Source organism: Manis javanica, chromosome 3 (assembly GCF_040802235.1).
Source record: "Manis javanica isolate MJ-LG chromosome 3, MJ_LKY, whole genome shotgun sequence".
In the NCBI taxonomy this organism is placed as follows: domain Eukaryota; kingdom Metazoa; phylum Chordata; class Mammalia; order Pholidota; family Manidae; genus Manis; species Manis javanica.
In genome coordinates this window covers 2,544,986-2,557,473 of record NC_133158.1, presented here as the reverse complement: position 1 = coordinate 2,557,473, position 12,488 = coordinate 2,544,986, and the positions used below count along the sequence as shown (strand labels likewise).

General features: G+C 49.4%; 1 protein-coding gene across 4 annotated transcripts in view; it reads left to right on the top strand.

Moving 5' to 3' along the window:
• Positions 1–12,488, top strand: part of DCAF1 (DDB1 and CUL4 associated factor 1) — a 56,416-nt gene extending 43,928 nt beyond the window's left edge. For 3 of the 4 annotated variants that reach the window (XM_073230641.1, XM_073230643.1, XM_073230642.1), the window contains 2 exons: positions 10,277–10,529; positions 11,584–12,488. In XM_073230641.1, coding sequence (XP_073086742.1) covers positions 10,277–10,529; positions 11,584–11,642 — 312 coding nt within the window. In that variant the 3' untranslated portion in view covers positions 11,643–12,488. Of the gene's footprint in view, positions 1–9,487; positions 10,221–10,276; positions 10,530–11,583 lie in introns of those variants that run through there. The other variant, XM_073230644.1, reaches the window with a different exon arrangement.

Sequence of the window (12,488 nt, the reverse complement as noted above, 5' to 3'; positions counted from 1 at the left end):
CCTGCTACAGGTGTTTTCTGAAAATCATTTAACTGAGCCTTTCTGGGACCTCTCCTGATGGCTGCCGCCAGACCGAAAGGAAGGAGCCGTTCTTTCTCAATTCCTCTCGGACTCCTGCCCGCTTCAGGGAGCTTCTTCCCAGTGGTAGGGTTTCCCACGGTTGTTTTGGCTTCATTTCCCTGGTGCTCTGTAGTGTGGGGCCTCCTTCCCTGGGCTTGCGCATGTGCCATATCTATATCTCCTTTGGTAAGGTGTGTGTTAAAAGTCTTTGGCCCATTTTTAATTTGGGTGGCTAGTGTTTTTATTGAATTTTAAGAGTTTTTTGAATATTTTGGCTGACGGTCCTTTAGCTGATACATCATTTGCAGATATTTCCTCCTAGTCTATGACTTGTCTTCTCATTCTTTTGATAATGTCTTCTGCAGAGCAGAAGTTCTGTTTTGATAAAACCCAGCTTATAAATTATTTTTGTTAGGGATAGTGCCTTTGCAGCTGCATTTAAAAAGTTATTGCCAAACCCAAATGTTGTCTTCTAGGAGTTTTATAGTTTTGCATTTTACATTTACATTTTATGAAGGGTGTAAGGTCTGTGTCTAGATTCATTTTCCTGCATGTAGATGTTTAGTTGTTCAAACACTATTTGTTGAAAAGACCTCAAGTGCAAGCTTAGGTGATTTATTTAGATTTTTCTTCTTTTCTAATATATGGTTTCAATGCTATGAGTTTCCCTCTATGTGCTGCTTTCATTGCATCTTAGAGTTTTATAAGCTATTTTTACTTTTATTTAGTTCAAAGTATTTTTTAATTTGAGATTTCTTCTTGACTTATATGTTACGTAGAAGTGTGCTGTTGAATCTCCCACGTATTTTGGGATTTTCCGGCTATCGTTCTGTCACTGGTTTCTAGTTTAATTCCATTATGGTCTGAGAGCAGACATTATATGATTTCTATTTTAAATTTGTGATGGTGTGTTTTATGGGCCAGAATGTGGTCTGTCTTGTACATGAGCTTGAGAGGAATGTGTATTGAGTGGCTGTTGGACCAAGTATTCTCCAGACGCCTATTACATGGGCGGGGGGTGCCAGTGAACCCCGCTTGCCCTCATGGAGCCCCTGCCTGCTGGAGCTGCCCACTTATAGGGGAGGGGTATCAAAGTCTCCACTTGGGGCAGTTGCCTCATCCATTCTGTTTCTTCTTGCAGTTCTGTCACATTCTTCCTCACAGATTTTGATGTTTGTTCTCTTGTTAGACCGCGTACATGTTAAGGATTATGTCTTTTTGGGAGAACTTATCAGGGATAAGCTTTCCTTGATCTGGGGTTCGCTTTGTCTGCAGTTAATAGCTCTACTCTGGCTTCCTTTTCATTCATGTTAGCACGGTGTATCTTTCTCCATCCATTTTTTTAAAAAATCAGGAAGTGTCTTTATATTTAGAGTGGGTTTCTTATAGACAATATATAGTCAGGTCTTGTTTCTTGATCTGCTCTGTAATGGCTGTCCTGTGCTTGGGGTGTCCGGAGCGTCGATGTCCACAGTAGCTGATCGGCACAGTTGCATCCAATCTACTGTGTTTGTTACTCTTTTCTACTTGCTGCCCTTGTTCTTTGTCCCTGTTTTGTCCTCCACTGTTTTTCTATGTTTTTGATTTTAACTGAACATTTTATAGGATTCCATGTCTTATTTATTTATTTATTTATTATTTTTTTATTAAGGTATTATTGATATACACTCTTATGAAGGTTTCACATGAAAAAACAATGTGGTTACTACACTCACCCATTTTATCAAGTCCCCACCCACACCCCAATGCAGTCAGTGTCCACCAGTGCAGCAAGATGCCACAGATCCACTGTGTGCCTTCTCTGTGCTACACTGTTCTCCCCGTGACCCCCACACCGTGTGTGCTAAACATAGTACCCCTCAGTCCCCTTCTCCCTCCCTCCCCACCCGCCTTTGGTAACCGCTAGTCCCTTCTTGGAGTCTGTGAGTCTGCTGCTATCTTGTTCCTTCAGTTTTGCTTCATTGTTATACTCCACGGATGAGGGAAATCATTTGGTACTTGTCCTTCTCCGCCTGGCTTATTTCACTGAGCATAATAATGTCCTCCAGCTCCATCCATGCTGTTGCAAATGGTAGGATTTGTTTCTTTCTTATGGCCGAATAGTATTCCATTGTGTACATGCACCACCTCTTCTTTATCCACTCAGCTACTTCCACTCTCTCTTTTATTGGCATATTAGTCATACTTCCTTTTGCATTGTTTCTGTCTTGCCCCAGGTTGGCAGTGTGCATTCACAGGTGATCCAAGCCCACGTTCAGATACTACTGTATCCCCCGTGGGGATTCTGGCGCTTTACGCTGACAAAACCGTCTGGCTCCTCCCTCCTGTCCCTTACTTCACTGCTGTCACTCATTTAACTCTTAGGCAGGTGCACACAAGCGTGCACACAGCCATAGGTAGTCGGATACATTATTAGTAATACTATTTTATTCAAGCTATTTTGAGCAAAGATAGATTAAGAGTAAGGAAAAGAAAATGTTTATTCTGCAGTCACTTACTCTCCTCTAGTGCTTTCTATAATGGGGGTTCCTCCCCTTGACTATGTTACTTCTCTGAAGAATTTCTTTTTTACATTTTCCAAGATAGGCCTCCTGGCAACAAACAGTCTGTTGGTTTTTGTCTGTCTGAAAAAGTCTCCATTTCTCCACTTTGGAAGGGTACTTCCGCAGGGCATGAAATTCTGGGTCAGTGGTTTTTGCCTCTCAACATTTAAGATACTAAGTCCCCCTCTTTCTTGCTTGACATAATTTGTGCCTCTATCCTTATAGGTGAGGTTTTGCCCTCTGGCTTCTTTCAGGGCTTTTTCCTTGATTTTCTGCAGTTTGAAAATGATGAGCCTAAGTGTGGGTTTTGGGGGTATTTATCCTGTTCAGTGTTCTTCAGACTTTTCTGGGTCTGTGGTTTTGTGTCTGACATTAATTTGGGGAAAATCTTCAGTCACTATTGTTTCAAATATTTGTTCTATTCCTTTTTCTCTTCCTTCCATAATTCCATCATGTGCGCAGTGTACCTTCTGTAGGCATCCCCTTGTAGTTCTGGGATATTCTGTTGTATAGTTCTCCAGTTTTTTCCCCTTTGCATTTCAGTTGTGGTAGTGTTTGGAGGTCCTTGAGCTCAGAGACTGCTTCGCAGCCGCGTCGTCTCCTGTAAGCCCAGCAGAGGCTTCTTCATTTCTGTCACGGTGTTTTTGGTCACTGGCATTTCTCTGTGGTTCTCTCGGAATTCCCGCCTCTGCCCCCATTGCCCGTCTGTCCCCACATGCTGTCTACGGGGTCTGCCGGGGAGCACTCAGCATCTTGATCGTGGTGTTTTAAGTTGCTCTGAAAATTCTGCCATATCTGAGTCTGGTTCTGATGTTTCTTTCCCTTTTAATATGTCTTGTAAGTTTTTCTTGAGAGCTGGGCATCATGTGCTGAGTCAGAGGCCTTCAGTAACGTGGTGAGGTGGAGAGGAAGGGGAGGCCCTTTACAGTCCTTCCGGTAGGTCTCAGTCTTTCGGTGAGTCTGGACCTCTGTTCTGTGGGCCCCACACACGCCTCAGTGTCCGTCCCCTTGAGGCAGGACAGAGTGGCAAGAGGGCACTGGGGCTGGGCGTCTGACCCCCTGGCTGGCCAGGCCCTCATAAAGCCCAGCACGTCCTGCTCTGGTTGACTAGTCCCCCCGAGGGCAGGCCTGTTGAGGGAGGCACAGTACTCTGGCCTATTTCAAAACGTTTCCCTTTCCTTTCCTTTTGCCAGAAGCATGAGGGGATTTTTCTCATGGTGAGGGCAGAACTCAGCCCGTGTGGGGCCTAGTGGGTCCCTCCGGGGTGGTTCTCTCAGGCTTGCCTCCGCATCAGCTCCAGCAGTTTGTCAGTAGAAGTCCCGGGGCCCCCGTCTTGGTGACTGGCTCCTGTGGCCCGTGATCCTGGGTTTAGGCTCCAGGAAGTCGTAAGGCTGTGCATTGGCCTACTGGTCTCTCCAGTATGGGGGCTGTACTTTGCCCTGTGACCCTACCTTTCTGCTGACTCTAAAAAGAGTTGTTTTTTCCAGTTTGTTCAGCCTGTTACTTATCGTTAGGGTGCAGTGGCGCCTTCTAGTTTCTTCCGTGCCAGCCGGGAAGGCAGCAGCTGTGCCCTGGTTTTAAACACTGTGGTTATTCAGGAGGACAGTTGGGCTCCAGAGTTCTGACTGTGCTGCCAGGGAGCCCTGCCGCACTCTGGGGTCTCCTGGACTGCCTCCCCTCTGCACAGCCCGGGGTCCTCTTGTCCCCTCGGCTTCATGGGAGAGGGCAGGCAGTGTTGGGAGCCATGTGAGTTAGGAGACATGCGTAAAAGCCGGAGGGTGTCTGACGGATTCTCGAGATCTTTGCCGTAGTTGCGACATGGGCCTTCATGTCTCTAGTGCGGTGCTCTTCAGCTCGTACCCGCCGCTGGTCCCTCTGGGCACCAGGGCCGCAGGTTGGATGAGATGCTGCAGACGTTGTGCGTTGCTTTGGGTCAGTTTAATAGTGTCTGCTCTCTTACTCTCAGGGCCTTTTGCTACCTTAGACAACCCCCCGACACTTGGTGCCTAAGCTTCTCCACTTTGGGTATCGTGAAACCAAGTGCAGTTTATCCTTGCGCAGGTGGAGAAGGCGTGGTCAGCTCTGTCAGCACGTCACAGGTGCGGGTAGGTCGTCTCCCCCAGGCTCTTCGGCACCACCCCTGTCCCGCAGATTGCGGCCGTGTAGCGGTTCTGCCTCAAGCTTCGTGGGTATTACACTGTGTTCTGTAAATCTGAAGTAAAAACTGGCTTTCTTTTATTTATCGACACCGTGACCCTCCCTTGCCCAGTGCCCAGGGACTGTCGCCTGGTCTGTGCACTGCCAGATGTCTTTCCCTGGGGAGGAGACCAGGAAGAGAAGCTGGACAGCCTGAGACACTCTGGGAGTTGGAGGCCAGTCTGAGGCTGGCCTCGTCCTTCCCGTGGATGGAGTGGAAGCAGGAGATGCCGTGGAGGAGCAGCCTCCGGGCCTCTCCTCTCATCCCAGCCTCTCCAGAGACACTTAGGTCAGAGAAGAGACTGATGGTTTCGCCCCTGTGGTTCTGTTTAATATTCCTTTTGAGGGATTGAGGGAGAAAGACATTAGAAAAGGGACTTGGGCAGTTGGTAGAACTCCGGACTCTGGTGCAGGAAGGGAAAGTAGAGCTTTCCTGTCAAGGACAGCCAAGGTTGCGCGGGGCAGGCTCAGGTGGGCTCCAGCGAGTAGCCCTGAGGCCCCGTCTGCGGAGGAGCCAAACGCTTCCTCGCTGGGGAAGATGCCATGTGCGCGGGGTGGGTTTGTGCTGCTCCTCGGTTTCTTGTTTCTTAGGGTTGAGGCCCGGCTCCCGGTGTCCTGATACTTGTGGACCACCTGGTGCATTTGGTGTGAGTTCTCCACTGGAGACCTGTTCTCACCCCTAAGCTGTTGGCATCTGCATGTTCAGTGGGATATTAATGGATCAGGTTAATGAGCAAGTGTCCTTTGTGACCTTAACTGTGTTCTCTGTGCCCCCCTCGAATCTTGCAACAGTCTTTGGCTGTATTTACCTCACCTTATCTGCTCTTCCCTGCACCAGCATATTTTTAAAACTCACTTTCCTTTGTGTCACATGATTGAAGGGTAGAGACTTCATTTACATGAGTTATTTGCTATTCAAAATTTTGTTCTCGTTGAGGACAAAGTTTTGCGTTCAGGTCTCAGGTGTTCAGGTGTGACTCACATGGCCTGGGGGTGCAGTGAGCTGAGACCAACACCTTATAATTTGCCTTTTCACCTTACAAAAAAGAATTGAGGCCCGAATGGTCAGCTGCTCTCTGATAAAATGGTCCACTTCAAAGTGCCTGGATGCATGGTTGTCATTTACTTATTTGAAAAGCTTCATTGAAATATAATTAACATTCCATAGAAATGGTTGTCTTTTGCCCTTTTGTTTAAGTTTGGAGATCAATAAGAAGGGATGAACTGTATAGCATATTGAATGAAAACACAGACACTGTATCTGGCAGCCTTATGAATAATTGGTTCCTGAGGCTGCTAGTCTGCCAGCCTTCGGGCATTTGGTGAAAGCAGAAATAAGCCAGTCAGTTATCAAGTCTCATGTATGAGTTAGAATTTTGATATTTGTGTGGTTTTTTTAAAAAATGAAGTGAGTTTTGAAGTTGGCTTTTAGAAAAGCATAAACCAAAAGTCAGTAATTGATCATTGTTCCTAGATTTTGAAAAGATAGTACTACTATTTCAACTAACTTTAGTTCACCTTAAGTTTATAAAAAACAAAACAAGGGAATTGCTCTCCCTTCTGCAATCCGCTGTGGGTCTGGGACGCCGTGCGCTGTGCCTTTTGTGTGGCCTCTGCCACCTGGAAGCGGGTTGGTTATACTCCTGCCGTCAGCCTGGGCAGATTCTTGGAAGGCCTTTTTTTCCCCCTAAAAAAATGTAAAGTGTTTATGAGTTAGAGTCTGCCAGTGAGGAGAGGACAGGTCTGTGTGACCCTGAAATGGATGTTTTAGGATAGTCTACGCCGGGAACAAGTGTCAGAAGGAGAGGCAGGAGTTTTGCAGAATATGACACACTGAGATGTCAGTCAGTAGGCCCAGGTTTTAATTACAATAAAAAACTGTCCTAGTTTTTAGGTGAACTGTTCTTCAAGTATGGCAAGAAGCTTGGTTTTCTAAGCTTAGTATGTTTCTTAAGGTAGTAATAGTCTAAAAGCTATTTCTCTTGAAAAATAGACATGTATTCAGAAGAATTTTGAATGGTCTAGAAACAAATGCTGCTTTAATTTAAAAAAATAAAAAATTTTAAGTCCTAGAGAACAAGACAGTTTGAGGTAGCAGAGAAGGTCAGTGGCTGCAACACTGAGACTGGCTTTTTGGGAGTCTGTGGACAGGTGCATTATTGGGAGCGGCAGAACTGCACCACCCGAGGGCGCCCCGTGGCCCTCTGTGCAGCTGCCCTGCATTAGGGCTGCGAGTCAGTTCTTGGGGACCCTTCCGAAACCCACTGTTTGCGCTTTATTTGTAAAGACTAGTTCCATCAGCCCTGGGTGGGGTCTAGGCATGTGTATTTTGGAAAATGTTTTCCCAGATATTTCTGCTGATCACACCTGAGTAGGAGCCACTGATGTAATCACCTTATTTAACAAGAATTTGAGATTCAGAGAGGTTGGCATCAGACAGATGCTCAGTGAATAGTCGGTTTTGTTGTGATTTCATGGGGTGGGCAGCCTTTGAATTTCCTGGGGGTTTGATCTGGGAAGAGTGGGGTGTGGGAAACAGGAAACTGGTGTGAAGTTGGGCAAGTGGGAGAGGGTGAAGGGTGCTTGAGGTTCCCCGTGGTAACTGGAAGCAGTGTGGAAGGGTGCTGGGTTAGGGGCACTTTGAGTTCAGTGCTAGAATCAGGAGACTTCCGTGTTGGTGGTACGGCAGGGCAGAGCTGTGTAATGAATGGGGTGGGAAAGTGGGTGAGAAGCCTGGGGAGGGGAGTGAGGGTGGCCGCGTGCAGGGGAGCTGGGCGCCCCAAGGCCCAGGGTGGAGTGGGAGGCCAGGTGCAGATGTGGAGAGGGGGCCAGAGGGCAGCCGAGAGGGCTCGTGCCAGTTGACCCTGCTGTGTGCTCGGCGGGGCTGTGGGGCTTGTGGCAACTGTGAAACCGAATGAAGGTGGACGCGAGAAGAGCAGAGCTCTGGGATTCTTTCTATAGGAATATCATTAGTGTTGCAGAGCCGCTGGCCCTGAATTCTTCTGATTCTGTTCCCAATCCCTGAAAGCGATGTCTGAGAGAATTAAAAATCCCAGAATTTCTAGATACAGAACCTTATCTGAGCATTGCTAGAGTTGAGTCAGTATTCTAGCAAGATTTGTGTTTTTCATTAAGTAAAAGTTTTTAGGGTTTTTTTTTTTGCCACTCGTTAATGGAAGTGTTTTTATTATTTAGTTATAAAGGAGAAGGGCTCTGTTACCAGCCAGGTACTGAAACCAGCAGAGAAGCTCTTAAAACTGCTCTGTAGACTTTGAATTCAGTCACAGAATTAGATCCTATCACAGCATTTTGGACCAGATCTTGTGAGCCTGTTTCACGATCCAGGTTTCACATTTAAAATTTAGAAAGTAAGTTTAAGGCCATATCCATGTGCAAGAAATTATGTGTTAAAGCCAGCATTGGCCATTAAATATGGAGCGTAAGTGAACAAGTGATGTGTTTTACTTGGGATTCAGGTAGATCTCCCCGCTCACTCACTTCCCTTGACCTGTCACAGTCACACATGTCCTCATGGCCTTCTGGGAGGAATAAATATTAACCATTTCTTCTGTCACAAGATTAATAAAGGCTGGGTTTGTAGGCTCCTGGAAGAATCTGGAATGGGATCTGTAGCAAAGTGTAGACCCTGGTTGACCTGTTTGCTAGGATTGCTCTTGATTTGGGAGCTTTTGCTCAGTTCTCCTAGATCAGTTAAGCTTTTATGTTTTTAGAAATGAAAGAGAACAGTCTTCCTAAATTTCCTGGGTAACAGATGCCTATCTGAACAGTGTAACCTTTTGCGTACCCACCCCATGTGGGCGTGTAGAAGTCACTCTGTCCTGACACATTAGGATGTATGGAGGTTGTCCAAGTTCACAGAGCGTATAATTGGCAAAGCCAGGTTCCCACCCAGGCTTGTTTCATCTTGAAGTTTGGGCATTTTCTCCTGCAAACAGTCAAAAGTGTGTGCATCAGTAATTATGCACTGAATTGATTCCACAGTTGAAAAAATCATGCTGTCTTAAATTTTAAATACGATTATGTTGTTCCAAAGAGGTTTAAGAAACACAGGGCTCTGGATAGGCCCTTCCTTAATGCTCTTGTTTTTAACTGTGGTGCTTTATTAATGAATTAGAACTGATTTTGGTCAAGGCCATGAAAATAAGCCTGGAAGAAAGAGGCAAACATTGTCATCTGGTGAGCATTTTGGATCATTTCTCCCCTTCCCCAATTACTTGTATGATCTGATGTGCTCTTGTTGGGGCCAGGAGCTTGCCTGTGCATCAGTTTCCCACTTCAGCCCTTTCGGGTGGTGATTGATTCCTGGCAGCTGTCCATACGGAGGTGGCATGTGGTGCTCTCACCCAGGCACTGGGGGTCCTGGGTTCCTAAAGGGGTCAGTGTGGCTGCCAGAAATTATTGAAACGTGAATCACTGGGCCAAGTAGCATCTCAACAAGTCTGTGACATCATTTTGTCCATAAGTCTCTGGACTGTCCAGAGTTCCCGGAGCAGAGCCACTCTGCAGACCTGCTGGCAGATGAGCCTTGGGCTGGGTTGGCACCAAGTGTCCGGCTTCCAGGACTGGTGGCAGCGCTTTAAACAAATGTGCAAAAAAGTGTTTTTCTGCTTGTGCTGGGCTTACATGAAACAGATGCATGAAGTGGATTCTGTATTTCATTTCTGCAGGAATTAAAACCCTTTTGCTGCTGGCAAGGCTGACAGGTGATTGAGCAGGACAAATGACTGTATTTGGTCATGTTGGGAACACCTGTCATCCTTCTCAAAGCCAAGAGGCGTCTTGTGCCCTCCATTCCTGCTTGAGAGGAAACATTGTGGGACTCGGGCAAAGCTGCAGTCTGGCAGCTTCCAGAATGTGTCGTTTCCAAAGCCTGGGGTACCTGGAGCCAGGAACAGCTGAGTTTCCTGGTAGTTCTCCTCCTCTGGGAAGGTCTCTGGAGGAGGATGGACTTCAGGTGCGTGTGGCGTGTAACGGATGTGGCCGTCAGCACTGTCGGTCCGAGGCTTGCTGTGGGACAGTCGGGCGGCAGGTGCGCGTCTGCCCGCGGCCTCGCGCGCGATCGGGCCAGGACCTTGCGGGGCTCAGGCTGGCGATCCGGCAGCGGCATTCTCCTCTGTTGAAGGGTTGCTTTTTAGAGTTTGGGTGGGAGCTTTTTTATTCCGTGTGTCTCAGCTGCTTTCACTGGGCTTGGCTGACGGGGGAGAGAGCAGCCCCCTGGCGTCACGCGCTGGGGACCCTAGACCCTGAGGGCAGCGACCTCCACGAGGCCAGGTGTCCGTTTCCGTGGACAAGGGCCGGGAGCCCCCAGCGGGGTCGGAGGGGCTTGCTGAGCGCTGTGCGCCTGTCTCGGCCTCGCGGGCCCGAGCTGCCCCCCTGCCTCCGCGCCACGGCAGGTCGCCGCCGTGCGCAGCATGGGGGGCCCCGCGCCCGTGCTCACGGGCCTCGCGCTCCTGCAGGAGGAGGAGGAGCAGGAGGAGGAGGATGACGATGAAGACGACGACGACACCGATGACCTGGACGAGCTGGACACCGACCAGCTGCTGGAGGCGGAGCTGGAGGAGGATGAGAACAACGAGAACGCCGGGGAGGACGGCGACAACGACTTCTCTCCGTCCGACGAGGAGCTGGCCAACCTGCTGGACGAGGGGGAGGACGGGGAGGACGAGGACTCGGAGGCGGACGAGGAGGTGGAGCTCATCCTGGGAGACAGTGAGTGTGGCGGCGCCGCCCATCGGCCCGCCCGTGCGCGGAGGGCCTGGGCGGTATGTGGGGCACGCAGCTGCCGTGCCCGGGTGCCCACGGGGCCGTGGAGGGTGCAGAGCGCAGGCTCCGAGCTCGTCTCCAGCACCCAGGCCGCGGCAGGGGAGGGGCCGTGCGCTGACCCTGATGGCGCGCGGAGCGGCCAGGACCTCCGGCTCCTGGCAGCCGTACGCTGAGGTCACGCGGGGCCTGGCGCAGGCCCAGGAGCACGGGTTTCCCACCGTCCCTGGCCACACCTCATCCTCTGGGTTTCTTCCTTAGCTCTCAGGTGCAGTCAGGAGGGGGTCCCAGAGGCTGTGGCCACACGGCCCCCGGGAGCTGTGGGCAGGCTTCACGGCCTCACAGTGCTGCCAGGGCCTCTCCTTCTGGACGGGCTCCTCCCCCTTATTTTGCTTGGCCACACATGCTTTAGCCACTTCGTCTGGAAGGTTCCTTTTGCTGCCACCTCATTTTGCCTCTTTCCTGATCCTTGCAAAGGTGCCCGAGAAGGCAGAGGGCCAAGCAGGGGCTCCTCGTGTGCGAGACGCGGCGCCGCCATCCTGGCTCCCCTGGCGTTGCCGTGCCCGCCTGGGCCTTGTCAGGAATTTGCTCCCTGCAGAGGTTGCACAGAAAGTGAGGAGGATGGATCCTGGGGTGGCCCTGCTGCCTTTTTGAGGCCCTCTGAGCAGAAATCACACTGTTGCTTGGCTTCGGCCTTCGCGTAGCTGCCCCAGGGCCAGGCAGCTTGTGCCCGTGCCTGCAGCGCTCAGAGGCCCAGGGCTGTGAGCACTGCTCACTGTGGCCCCACAGTCCCTGTGCCCTGTAACAGGTGAGCAGGAGGCCCCAGGGGGACCTCCGCTGCCAACAGGTCTGCTCTTGGGCCCCGCCCAGGAGCTGATGGGTGTGTTTTCTTCTTTCCGGAAACAGGTAGTTGCCTGGCTCAGGTGTGAGCGAGTGCAGGCGCTTCCTTCCCAAGAGCCTCCGCAAGCCCAGTGGGTAACGTGGGCTCTTTCTTACCTTTCAGCCGACAGCTCGGACAACTCGGATCTGGAAGATGACATCATCTTGTCCCTGAATGAGTGAGGGGCCATCGCCGCGCGGGAAGAGGGTTCTTGGCAGGCGACAAAGCAGTCACGAGTTGGGGACGCCTTCCCTCCCTTGCCTTTTAAGGAACTGCGGGCCCTGCATTCAGAGGATCCTGGCTTAGAAAGTCTCGCTGGGGTCTGAGGGTCCCTCTGAAAAACAGGAACACCCACTGCAGACCACGGGCCCGGGCGCTGTCCTGCTTCCCCCTCTCCTGGAATGGGCGTCTTCCTCAAGGGGGGAAATTAAAAAAAACACGTCTCTTGGGTTATTTCACAATATATTTTCTTTGTATCATGTTCTTTACTTAAAGAACAAGAAATAGTTTTTTATGAAATGTAAAAAGAAAAAAAAAACAGGCATTTATAACTGAGGGCATGAACTTATATCCACCAGGTCTCTTGTGTCTGCACTTCATTTTCTGTGGAAGAAAATCATGTCTGAAGAACAAGAGGCATTTTTACATACATATTTAAATGAAAGGAAAATCATGGTTTCTTAAATTGATAAGGATTAAGAATATTTTATTATAAATATAATATATGATTTTTACCCGGTTTTGTTGCCTCGCGTGCCGTCAGGTCCATGTTCCCCTCCAGGCTGGAGGTGGGGGCGCGGCGCCGGGAGCCGGGCGGCCGTGGCTGGTGGGTCTGTGGAGCCGAGGGAACTTTTAGGGTGTAAGTTCACTCCCTCTGTTTTCCTTTGTGATTCAGTTTTTCAGCAATCTTTTTTTGTTTTTCTCCCCAAAAAGTGGAAATTACAAATCAAAGGCCTTTTTCTTTAATGTAAAGTGTATTTATTTAAAAAAAAAATACAAAATAAACTACAAGTCTGTCTTTGTTTATA